This window comes from Dermacentor variabilis, chromosome 1 (assembly GCF_050947875.1).
Source record: "Dermacentor variabilis isolate Ectoservices chromosome 1, ASM5094787v1, whole genome shotgun sequence".
NCBI classification, from domain to species: Eukaryota; Metazoa; Arthropoda; class Arachnida; order Ixodida; family Ixodidae; genus Dermacentor; species Dermacentor variabilis.
This window is the reverse complement of record NC_134568.1, coordinates 245,604,617-245,617,953: the sequence shown is the minus strand read 5'-3', so window position 1 is coordinate 245,617,953 and position 13,337 is coordinate 245,604,617. Positions and strand designations below refer to the sequence as shown.

At 45.9% G+C, this 13,337-nt stretch overlaps 1 protein-coding gene across 1 annotated transcript in view; it reads left to right on the top strand.

Annotated features, from left to right (window-relative positions):
* Window positions 1-13,337, top strand: part of LOC142560517 (basement membrane-specific heparan sulfate proteoglycan core protein-like) — a 371,032-nt gene that overhangs the window by 141,735 nt on the left and 215,960 nt on the right. The window contains exons 4-5 of the mRNA XM_075672684.1: window positions 3,373-3,630; window positions 7,754-8,059. Coding sequence (XP_075528799.1) covers window positions 3,373-3,630; window positions 7,754-8,059 — 564 coding nt within the window. The remainder of the gene's footprint in view (window positions 1-3,372; window positions 3,631-7,753; window positions 8,060-13,337) is intronic.

The following is a 13,337-nucleotide window of genomic DNA, read 5'->3' as shown; positions in this document are numbered from 1 at the left end:
ATTATATTTTGTATTGCTCATATTACTTAATTAGCATTAATTAATTAACTTCTCAAATATTATAATTAGATGAAAAGTGTCAATTGTAGAGCAACATGAAAAACTCCCGATACAGCTTTTTGTTGCTCTACAATTTTCTCATTGACACTCGGAAGCGGAAGCATGAGGAAGAAAGCGGAGGAAGCCCCCTTCAAGCACCGTCAGATGACCCTCACGTCCGCACATCCGCACACAGTGGAGGAAAAGAACTAGGAAGCTTACCAGCAAGTATGCGGCCTGTAGGGTGAGCAACACAGCAACAAAGTACGGCAAGCGGAAAGTCTGAGAGGCTGAAATAATCTCATAGGTGGCGGCAATGGAAAAGAAACCTGCCATGAGTAACTACTTAAGAGGAAAAAACGAAATCAGGAAAGAAACAATTTATGATAACTCAAAGGGAAGCTGATTACTTTTCGAAGCGAGATCTGAATGCCTTAGAACACGCACCTATAAAGCGAGATATAAGAAGGAAGAAGAAGCATGTGCTTGCTGCGGTAAAGCTAGGAAAACGATGGAGCATGTCTTATTAGAATGTGAAGACATCTGCCCAGCGGTCTATTTAGGCACCACTGGCCTCCTTGAAGCCCTTGGGTTCAACGAGAGCAGGGGAAAAGTAAATATGCCCGCAGTAGAGATTAGCAAGAGGCGATTGGAAGATTGGTGGAGGACAAGTAAGGAAACGACAAAAAAACGGGGACGTACAAAAGCAAAGTTCGCAATAGGGCATCAGAAAATTTGGTTGTTCATCGTTTTTTTTTTCTTCTTCTTTAACTTGGGTAGGACATTAGGCAGTATAACAGCAGGAGCTTGGTGGCGCAACGCACCGCCCCGTTCCAAAGGGGACGCTCATAACATCCATCCATCCCCGACAAGGGCGGCACCAGCCGTGCGACGGAAAAGAAAGAAGAACCAGAAAGCTCGCCTTCGCGCATAGCGTTCGCCGCAAGCGTTGCTCAGTAAATAATACAGTTGCATAAGCTGCAGTTGCCGGGAAGCGGCAACTGTGTGGCCGGTCTATACAGGGTCGGTTTTTTTTTTATATTGAAGCAAATTAGTTAGATTGCCTATGGCACATAGCACAATTATAACCCTTGATCTAAATTACTCAATGAGGCGGCCATTACTTCTCCGAGAAATCAAAATGTTCACTTGAATAATTAGTGTAATTACGCTCATTAACTTTTTCGTTAAGTTGTTAAGCCACATATTTGAACTTGCGAATTAGAGCCGCGGAGTCCGCATGGCGTTTCCACTTGGAACGAATTCTCTGGACAGCAACAGTTCCGAGATGCTATTTTTCAAAGTGGGGAAAAGACGGGGAATGCGGGAGATGGAAATTCAAGACGATGAGCAAAACGTGAACAAGGTGAATGCAGGAGCCAACGTTTCGACAAGTGGACTTGTCTTCTTCAAGGCGACAAGGCGACAATTTTCAAAGTGTCCGATGTAACGCATTGGCGTCCTAGTTACTTTATTAAGAAACCACTGTTCTATGCCTTGAAGCGCAAAAGTAACTGGAACACCGATGCATTTCGACGGACACTGAAAATTAATGTCTCGGAATTCGTTCCACGCGGATACACCGCGCGAACTGAGCGGCTATAATTCGTAGGTTGAAATATGTGGCGTAAAGTAAATAATGAAAATGTTAATTAGCGTAATTATGTTAATTATTCAATTGAACATTTTAATTTTTCGTAGAAGTAACGGCCGCCTCATTGACTAATTTAGATCGAGGGCTAGAGAGAGAGAGAAGGATGCATAGAAAGGCAGGGAGGTTAACCAGAGGTAGTTCCGGCTACCCTGCACGGGGGGGAAGGGTTAAGGGCGGATAAAAAGAGAAAGAGTGGAAGGGGCAGATATAGAGAAAGAGAGACGAGCACGATCAAACCGCTTACACCACAGAGCTTTAGGAAGCGGCGTTCTTAAAGTCTCTCGTTAAGCCCCGTAGACCGCAGGAACCTTAATAACGCCAGTAAGGCCTTCAGCGCGGATGTTCTTTGGCAGTGCTGATCTAAAACTTTGAGTTCTGATAGTGGATGATTGTACAACTTTAGAATTGTGCTTTAGCCAATCTTTAGAATGCAATCTATAGGCGATCTGCAAAAGTTTTGGTGCAGCTGAAGGAGAGCACCCTGTATATAGCGCCACGTGTCGTGGCGCTGCCAGTCGGTGAATACACGCAATATTGCCGCGCGACTGGCTACTCGAGGCACTTTGTGCGTATCTTTTTCTTTTATGGGCTTTTACGTGCCAAAACCACTTTCTGATTATGAGGCACGCCGTAGTGGAGGACTCCGGAAATTTCGACCACCTGGGCTTCTTTAACGTGCACCTAAATCTAAGTACAAGGGTGTGTTTTCGCATTTCGCCCCCATCGAAATGCAGTCGCCGTGGCCGGGATTCGATCCCGCGACCTCCATGCTCAGCAGCCCAACACCATAGCCACTGAGCAACCACGGCGGGTACTTTGTGCGTATTTGCAGGCTTCTTTCACGCTTGGTTCACGCTCGAAAAAACACTTTTATAAAGCACGTATTGAGCAACAGAAAGCTGTATAGGAGTTTTTCATGTTGCTCTACAATTTTCTCATTGACATTTTCCCTTTTAATTATATTATATGATAAGTTTATTACTTAATTAAGTCTCGTTATGTAATTAGGCGGAATGCAAAATATATTCTGAGTACCTCTAAGTGACAGCAAACAACGTTACCTTGGCTCTATCCAGCTACGTGGCATCTGTATATTTTTAAATCCTGTGTACTTAACCAGGTGCCGCTGCCATGCGTGAGAGGGACGCAAGGAAGTTTTCGATACATCTGTCTTGTCTATAACCTCTAGACGGAGAATTGGAAAATTAGAGGGGGCAAAGAGGGGGGGGGGAGAAGGCGTAGAGGTAGCCAGGCACATGCGCGATTAGCAGTGTGATGCATGTTTTCTTGGTCCTCAAAATTTGTTTACACTGCAGCTTGAAAATTACGACGTTATGTACTATCATCACAAAATGAAACTAGAAAATCAAAGTAAACTAAAGCGGGTTACTATACTTCCTCGTGTTCACCATCGATGAACTCAATAATGAAGAGTTTTTGGTCTCTGTCATGTATAGCGACTTTCTACGCAGTGATGCGGTATCACTATAAAGTAGCCACTCGTGATACGCAGCTGTTCTTATATTACGTTTGCCCCTTCCCCTATCAGTTAATGCTGATAATAGGAACAAATTCATTATTGACCCGCACGAAATTCAGAACAGTGCGTAGCACCTAGCGATGGCAATTGCGAAGCCGGGATAGGCACTCAAGCTCGCTGCGGTTGTGTCTCCTTGCAGCGGGCAGCCCGGCTCCCGAAGTGCGCTGGCTACGGCGGCCACGGCGGCCCTCGAGTGACGAAGACGAGGAGCCCGTGCCCAGAAGCGCCGTCACCACGGTGTCGTCGGCGCTGGACGACGCACAGGAATCGGTGCTGGTGCTCAGCAAGCTGCGCCAGGGCCCGCTCACGCGCGCCGATCTGCTCATCCAGCTTGTCTGCGAGGTGGACAACGGCCTCGCGGCGCCAGTGCGCACCACGGTGCGCATCGACATGCTCCGTAAGTGTGCGAACTTTTTTTTTATCAGTTTTTCTTTTCTTTTGTCCGTGGTCGTGGTCTTTCGAGATCGGCAATTGCCTGCTGTAGTGTAATTGAATAGGGGAGTCACAGCTAGCAGGCTCCCTTCGAAACGAATATCAGGGCCGTTTCACAGGGCGGATTGGCGGGGAAAAAATACGACGGGTGCGGCATGGTTGCGGATTACCTGCCGAGTATTGATGGAGCTACGTCGAGAGATAGGGAGATACGAGCTTTAATGATATGCTGTATATGTTAGCCCGGCTGGTCGCCTGGCATGCTACTCCAGATGCTGGACGACAATTAAGGTATGCACAGTGATGACATAAACACGTAAACAGCACATCCACACACACACACACACAAACACACACACACACACACACACACACACACACACACACACACACACACACACACACACACACACACACACACACACACACACACGTGCAGCATTATACGTAAATTAGGGCCAGCGCATCACATGTGACGAGCGTGAGCAATCTATCATCATTCTGCAACAGTTGAGTTCATAGCAAAGCGCATAGAATCACTGACACGAGAAGGCCTTCATGACGTTATACTGTAGGAACAAATACATCACACCATTTGTATAACATCCCAAGATGGCGGCACTCGAACACTTCCGTAAAGTCGTCTACGTGGAGTTCCTTCCGCCTGCACGCACGTTCAAGTCGCAGAACAGGAACTATTCGACACGGTAGTACTTTCATGACAATTAAAGCAATGGCTTCGTTTTTTTTATTTTTTGCGGATTTGCGGACTTACTGTTTGCGTGACTTTAGCGAGCCAGCAAAACCAGCGTAGCACTATGCAATAACGAAACTACTGAAATCCGAAAGCAAGGGCGGCGCAGAGTTGAGAAAACGAAACGTTTCGACCACCCGCGCCGTTGTCAAAGATAACGTCAATGAGTTCTTTTTCTAAAAATCAAATAGAGAAGTAGCATTTACTTTCATCTTATAATGCTCTCAAATTATTTTTTTTATATTACCCATGGTTGAGTACAAGTTACAGGATTATAATGAGTAGTGACTTCGTCATCGGGCTAGTATACTTAAATGTCCCGGGGGAATCTCTAATCGTGTCCCGTATTTACCTTAACTTCTCGATTACTAAAGGTCTGATCGCGATAATATTGACTCATTAGACGTTCTCGAGCACTGATCTATCACTTATGCTTCACTTAATATTTGTCGTTAGTGTCACTTTAGCAAGCAATCGAGAACACGCTCTTATGAAGGTTGGGTGGCGTAGCACTAAAGATTCGCTGTATGTTTTTCCATTTGGTGCCTACCTTAAGAGGAAGCTTAAGCTCGGGTGCTCCTCCCTAATACATGTAAAAGGATAATTCGTTTTTCCCGGCAACCACTACAGCAAATTTGACGACATTTGTTGCATTTAAAAGAAGAACTTAAAATCTTGTGACTGTTTTGAATTTTCGATTTAGGTTGTCCATTATTTATTAAAAATTGGCAGAGATCGCAAATTTTCAGAAAGCTAAACGATGAAGTTTGCAACTCTGTAACTCAGCAATGAAAAATGGTGTCACAATTACGTAAAATACATCTAATAGTACATCTAAAGCGGACAAAATTGCTATGTTACACATGAATCACAAAACAGTTTGTAATATGTAAATACAGCTTTTGCAGAACCCTTGTACACAACGTAACAAATTCACGTGAAATATAAGCTTACATATTCAATTTGACTGCTTTGAATGATCTAATCTATGCCGTTTACAGAACCTCAATATTTGTTTTTGATGCAGAAGATATTAATTTGTAAACTTCGTGCTTCAATTTGCTTCCGATTTTCGAATTTTGGAACTACTTTTAACAAAATTCAGGCACTAAATTTTGCTGCCAACAGTCACTAGAATGTACCTTTCTCTCTCAAAGGCAACAAATTTCATTGAAATCGGTGCGGGGATTATCTCAGAAAAGCATTTCTGCGTTTTACATGTATTTGAATAGGCCGCGTTGGAGCTGGGCCTCAGCTAAAGCTTCCTCTTAATGTCATAGGTTCAGTGCCCACTAATCAGAGAAGTGTGCCGAGACATATTAAGCACAGCACAACCTCTGCACAGAGATCTGAGGGTAGATTAAACGTCGCCCGGCATTCATTAAAACAGGAACGCATTACTGCCGGCTCCTTTAGTTGACTCCAATAAATTTAGGAAGCAGATTCTGGCTCATCATTACGCAATAAAGTAATTGCACTCGTCGAATAAGAGCAGCACTTTCGTGTATTGCATCAACAAGCGCGATTAACACTGGCATGTTTTTTTAATGCACGTGAACTTCGTTGTTTTCAGTTGAAGCTAATGGGGGAAAAAAGTGCCCCAAATTTGTTTTGCCAATTCGATTTAATATTTTCATATTTTTTGGCAAGCTAGCGCACGAAATAAAAGAAATGCCCATGTAGAAAATCATATTCGAGAATTTTGTAATCTTAAGTGCATATTAGGAGCGCAGATTCGGCACACAAGTGATACTCATCTATATCTGTGAATTGCTTAAACTCACTAAACTCACTCACTGGTTGAGATCGCTAAAATTATAGATGATCAAAGTAAAAATCTAGGAAATGGGTGTCTTCTCGACAAAAGCATGTGAGACCATGTGAATATCCATTCTCACCTTTTACTGCGTTTAGCGAACATCTAATGTAACTCTTAATCATACCCCTTATTGCAGTCGTCCTGTGGCTATTTCGCAACGCCTCCGTTCCGTTTTGAGAATAATCACATAACTGTATAGCTGGTCCCTAGCGGTCGCATGTGCCTCAAGATAGCGCCACCGCGGCGTCATAATGTTTGCTTCGTTTACGACAACAATCTTGCTTCGGTACAAAAATACAAGTGCTATGACCGATAGCCTGTCGTCGCTACTGGAACTTCTGCAAGAAAAGAAGTAAACCTTGATATAAACTATCGCAGCAAGAACGGCACTTCTATGTGTGAAACAAAAATGCTTAGCAAGGCAAAAAGAACCGATGAGCCTAAAAGCAAAACGTACGCAATCTCTGACAAAAAAAAAATCCGAAATGAAAAATAGATTTTCTGATAAGGGTAGTAAAATGTGCTCTAAATTTTGTACAAAAATACCGAAAACGGCTGGACCCTATCTATATACGTCTATAATGCAATATGTGCAGCTGTACATTTTTGTACCCTATTGAGAGAGAGAAAAAAATAAGAGATGAAAGGCAGAGAGGTTATCTTTGCGTCTGGCTACTCTAGATAGCTGGGGGGGGGGAGGAGGAGGAGGAGAAAGAGTAGCGAAGATCAGGAGACAAGAGAACTAATGAAAGGGGTCTGTCAGTACAAAGACGGTGAAGGTGTTTCGAAACTATTACAGTGTTTCACACAGTACCGGTGCTGTAACTGAACTAGAGAAGTTCGTAGGAACAGACGGCTGGTTAGTCGCCTAACCGTTTGCCTTCGAATGCGGCTGGACAATCGGAAATACTAGGAAAATTAGGGCAATAGGAAACAAGACAAAAATGCACATTCTCCATATTCTCCGTGAGTTCTAGCGCTGTGTACGCATTTAAAATAATAATAAGCTGTGGTCACTGCCCTAATTCACTTTCAATGCCACAGCACCGAGGGATGGACAGAGATAATATTCGAAGTGGTTTTCACAGTTGTTTCAGTAAACATTTACCGAGCCTCAGCACATGCCGTTGTCGTCGTCGTGCAGCAAAGTTCGGCTGCCGTCTAGCGTCGACAAGGCTTTAGCGCCTTTTGCCTCTTTCACTAGCAGTGCAAGCGTAAGTTGAGATTTCGGTAGTGAGATAGTAATCGCTTCTCTTTCTTTTTTCTTTTGTCCGTGAAAATGTTGAGCGTGCAATTTCGCCTCTCGAATTCCCCCACCACTATATATATATATATATATATATATATATATATATATATATATATATATATATATATATATATATATATATATATATATATATTGGCATGCATTGAAATTCATGCCCATCGTTACTGTTTTGCGCGCTGCGCACAAATCGGCCAGGATAAGCATGGCGATGCAGCACTGACCCTCCCCTCCCACCTTTCGTGCAGTGGCCCCCCTGACGGTCCGAATCTTGCGTGCGTCGGGCGGCGCGCTAACTGCCGGCCTGCCCGTGGAACTGGTCTGCGAGGCTCGCGGCTCGCGGCCCCCGGCGCAGCTTACCTGGTGGAAACGTGGCGTGCAGCTCGCTCAGAGCTTCGGCCACGCGTCGGCTGACGGCAACGTGTCGACTTCTGTGGTGAGCTTCACGCCTTCGGCCCAGGACCACGGCCAGGGACTGCGGTGCGTGGCCCGAAACCCCGCACTTCCCCCGTCGGCACCAGCGCCCCACGATAAATGGGCCATGAACGTCTACTGTGAGTTATCAGCTATTAATTACCGTTGCCGTTATTCTGTGCTGTAGGAATTGTACGCAGCGAGCAGTACCTTATAGGCTCATTCGCTATAGAGTGACACCTATTTTATAATAAAATGAGCGAGAAGAATGAGAGGATGAGAAGGGCTCGATTTTAAAACGAAGCTTTCTTTGTCTGTCCCTTCGACTTTCCTGCTGCTCCTGTGACTGTCTTGCACGCCACGCCTGTAGTGGAAAGAGCGTAGCAGAGAGGAAAGGAGACGCGAGAAACTCGTTTGATCTTTGCACTGCGTCGAATGTGCACCATGCCCTCTGGAACTCCCTGGGCGTCGCCACGCTAGCCTCTTGACAGCTGTAATTATCCGTGACCCCTGCAAAAGCATTTCAGAAATTGCACCGCTTGCCTTTGTACTAACGTGCAACTAAAGAGGGAAGCTAGATAGAATGGTAGGGAGAAGGGGGAGAGGAGGCAGAGAATGGCAAGAACCGACGAACGGCTGGCTAGTCGCCTAACCGTTTGCCACCGAATGCGGATGACAATAGGAAACATTGGGAACATTAGGACAATAGTAAACAAGAAAAAAAAGTTTACATATTCCCCGAAGGTCGTCTTACGCTGAGTATTTTTTTTATAATAATAAGCTGCGGTCACGGCCCTAATTCACTTTCAGCGCCACAGCACCGGAGGTTGGACAGAGATAAAATTCGAAGTGGTTTTCACAATTGTTTTAGTAAACATTTACCGAGCATAAATAAAGGCCCATAGAGCGATTTTCCTGCAGAAAAGCGGCAGCCGGCCGCCAAGACGTAGCTGACCGCCGCCGATGGTGTCGCCGGCGGCCAGCCGCCCGCCGGAAGTGGCGAACGCACGCTGGTAGCGAGGACCAATCAGGGCTCGATTGCATCCAACTTGCGGTTGAAATCATGGAGGTGATGGCCTCCAGTTTTTCGTTGTACAGTTAAAACTCGATCTAACTAAACCCGATTTTACGAAGTTCCGGAGCTAACGAAGAAATTTACATTCCCCGGCAGGTAGCCCTGGGGTTCAATGTTATCATCAACCAGATTTAACGAAACAAACTTGGCCGAACTCGATTTGACGAAGTTTTTCATGAAATGAATGAGCAAAAAGCGGGGATTTCTTTCTAATTTTGACTTAGACGGTTTTTTTTTTAGGGTGCGCTCTAAAGCTATCGCGGAAAAACACCTAGGCGCCATGTCACATCCTTAGCTTTATTTTCACGAGGCTGCACGCCGCGCCCATGCACGGAACAGCCGACTCAACACCGGCTCGGTAGAGGCGGTGTTGGTTGCTTTCCTTAGTTCATGGTTTATGTGACAGGTGGCTAGATTAGCGGCAAATTCCGTGCCGCGGTAGCTTTTGCGCGTCGTTACGTTACAATTTTAGATTTCGAAGGACCGAAAAATCTCTTTCTCGATTTTACGAACTTCCCGATTTAACGAAATATTTCGAGCGTGGAAATCACTTCGTTTAATTCAATTTCCACTGTATGTGTTTTCAGCACGACGAAGGTACGCCGTGGTATCGCCACCGAAAGTTCGTCAGGAAAGCTCGCTCCATGCGGGTCGGCCTGAACAACATTGCCGCTCTTCGCTCTCAGTTCCTATAGAAAGGGGGGCGGGGGGAGGATAGGGGAAAGGCGACGTGAGAAGGCAAGGAAACGCTACTACTAGACACGACAGCGCTTGCGTAGAAACGGAATAAATTTAAGTTCAAGGTACGGTACGTTTCTGCTATTTCTGAAAAATAAACACCATGCAAATCTGTCATGCGGACAACTTACGCAGGGCGCACCGTAGAGTCTAGGCAACATTACGGAAGCGGTCACACGTCAAATGAACACCTCTGTGCCGGCCGCGGTAGCATTGCGGCTATGGCATTGCTCGAGGTCAGGGCTTTGATCCCGACCGCGGTAGCCGCATTTAGACGCGGGCCAAATAAAAAACGCTCGTGCACTTAGATTTAGAGACACGTTAAAGAACACCATGGTGTCAAAATTAATACGGTGTCCGCCGCTACGGGGTGCCTCATAATCTGATTGTGGTTTTGGCACGTACAGCCCCAAAGTTTAATTCAAAATTAATACTCCTGCCACGATGCGATGTGCCATGTGAGGCAATGGCATTGCTCAATCCTCTCAGAGCTTATGAAATATGGCGCGCAACAATGCCTCAAGCAAATAACCCTCCCTGTTTCTTTTGTGCACGAGCAGACAAACAGCAGTAGTACACGCAAGGTAACATTTAACATCAACTCACCAGTCTCGTGTTGAACTGAACGTTGAAGAAATTGAAGATTCCCCGTCAGCATCACCGCTAATTAACTTCAATCAAAGTGAACAGCACAGAAAGCTTCGCTTACATCGATTCCCACAGTGCGAGGGATCTGCATTATTTTTTTGTTAGCTACAACTATATTAATAATGAATAATCAACACCGATACAATGAATTGTACACTATATCCAGCCAGCAAACTGTATCCGTGTTATAATCTAAAATATATTGCTTATACTGCCCTCAGCATCTCATATATCCAACTTCTAGCGTAGCGCCTGCCTGTCCTAGTGGCAGCTTTAGCACCTGTCCGCAACTGTTTGAGCCAGAGACCCTTCACCTTGACCAACAACGGGTACGTTTGTCGGTCGAGGCCAAAACAAGTTAGTTTGCGCTTGAAGAAAAAGAGTAAAAATAGTTTTCCTCACCAACAGAGATACCGCGTGCAATATAATATATATATATATATATATATATATATATATATATATATATATATATATATATATGTATATATATATGAACGAGAAGAAGCGAAACCGAAGGGCCCGATTTTTGTTAGTCATATCAAAGATGCCGACAAACACAGACACCAAGGACAGCATAGGGGAAATTACTTGCACTTATTACTTGAATTAAAGAAATGATAAATTAATCAAAATGAAAGTGGACGAAGAAAAAACTGGCCGCAGCCTAGTTGCAGAGCGCCCGTGACGGCTGCGGGAGGCTGTGCGTTCGATTCCCACTGCAGCCAGTCACACAGTGGCGCTCAAATAGGCGCAAGTGTACCTCGGCCTGGCGTTCGGATTTCTTCAGGGGTGATACGAGCCTGCGCCCTTAATTCCCTTCGAAACCTTCGTGAACCCGACGGCGTTCCTCCCTCAGCATATACAGTCTTGGTCAAAAGTTCCGAAGCCGTAGCGACTGTGCCCGGAGCAGCCACGCTCCGCTGTCGCGGCGTTGCTATGGACGGCGCTCGGAGACGCTCGCTATAGTTGCGGGGGTGAAAGAGAGCGAGAAGGAATGTCGTTCTCGCTGCCATGCTGTCATGTGGCAAGAAATAGTAAGCTGTTCCGCATGCCACTTTGCAAGTCTTGGCCGCACTGAAAGCGATCCGCATGTTAGAGAGCGGTGATCCTGGCGATGTGGCGCTTCGCGTTCTCCCGGTATGTTCCCGACGAAGCGCTCCAAAGCTTTTTCGCGCCAGTTGGGTCGCCTCGCCCAGCCCACGTCTTGGGTTTGGCTTTTATGCATAAAATGTTTTAGCTCGAAAAATTGGAGAATTACTTCATAACATGCAGCGATATCAACTTGAAAATCTTTTGTCTGTGGTTGGGGAAACGCTGAGGTTGGGTGCCATCACAACTGCTATCGCGTTTCAAACTTGAGACGATTTCGCTGGAACACCCTAGTCGTGCGGTTAAGCTTCGCGGTACCAAACAGTAGGCTACGGAGCATCGTGGAATCGCCATGGCGGCAGATCTTTATTGTCCGCAGCGCGTTCGCGCGGCGGGAGCACGAAAGGCAAAAGCGCAGCTGAATGCTACACTAGCTGGCGGGCCACTTTATTATCACGGAGCGTACGAAAACGGTGAAGCGAGAGCGATCTTCCTTCTCGCTCTCTTTTATCCCCGCAACCAGCGAGCGTTTGCGAGCGCCGTTGATGGCAGCGTCTCGATAGCGGAGCGTGGCTGCTCCGCGCACGCCCGCTTCGGCTTCGGAACTTTTGACCAAGACTGTTGTACATTTGGGCCGCCACATGGAAACTGGCCGCCATGGAAGCGGCCCAATCATCCAAGCATCACTATTTTTTTGTGCTCGCGAGGGTTTCGACAGGAATTTAGGGCGCAGGCTACTTTCCCGAGTGTATCACCCCTGAAGGAAGGCGAACGTCAGGCCGGTCCCCGGCGACGGTGGCAATCGAGCCCACAGCTCCGCGCAGTCGAGGCGGGCGCTCTACAGTTATATATGCATATATATATAATGAGGCTTTGTTTTTCTCTCTACTCAAATAGTGGGGCAAATCGAGACAGTAATGTCACAATGCATTAAATAGTGTCCACATTTCCGCGGTAAATCTGATGTGCTTATTTTTCTGTGGCGCTGGGGCACTTTTCTTTCATACTGTACTTTTGTTCATATAATGTATATTGTTACCGACCTGCCGGGTACAGTGACGAACAAAAGTATGTTATACGTTGCTTCGAACCTATCAAACTACATCTATAGAAGTTCTCGAGCGTTTTGCTGTTATTTAAGACAGTTTTGCGTACCATTTAATTGCCAGGCAACAGTGCAAACTACTTTAAAATTGGTCTGTGTTTTTTTTCGTCTTCTTACTTATTATTTTAGAGCTCTTTCTACTAATTCTGGTCACAGTGCAACAGCAGCCGCACTTTTCGTTGCCTATACACGACACCGAATATTCGTCTGTCGATGTGGGTGTTAAACCTCTGTACCGTGTTTCATTTACGGCCTCCTCCTTCGTGACGCTTACGCAAGCCACTCCCTCCTGCAACGACTCCCCGGGCGATCGAATGTAGGAGGTAGGGAATGTCTGCAGCTCCGCTCTCATCCTCCCGATGGGACCCGACGTGTGCACTCTTTTCGCACACTCCGGAGATGATGCGAACGTTACGCAACAGAAGCCCCGCCATTATCACTTACACGTAGTGCAAGGCCTTTGCCTGAATTGTAGTCGTAAATAGGGTACCTTTGACTGGTCGTTTTCGAGTGCTCTTGGGAGGCGCTTTGAAATGCAGCTTTATGTTCAGCCAGTATAGAAGCCGAGCGCTCGGCATCTATTCGCATGGTTCCGTCGGCGCTGTCGGCTACGAGAGACAAGGTTCCGCGGTGCTGCGCTCCGATATCTGGCTGGGATTAATAACTGGAAGTCGAGCCCCTCGGTATCCCTTCTTTCCTCTTATCTATCTATCTATCTATCTATCTATCTATCTATCTATCTATCTATCTATCTATCTAT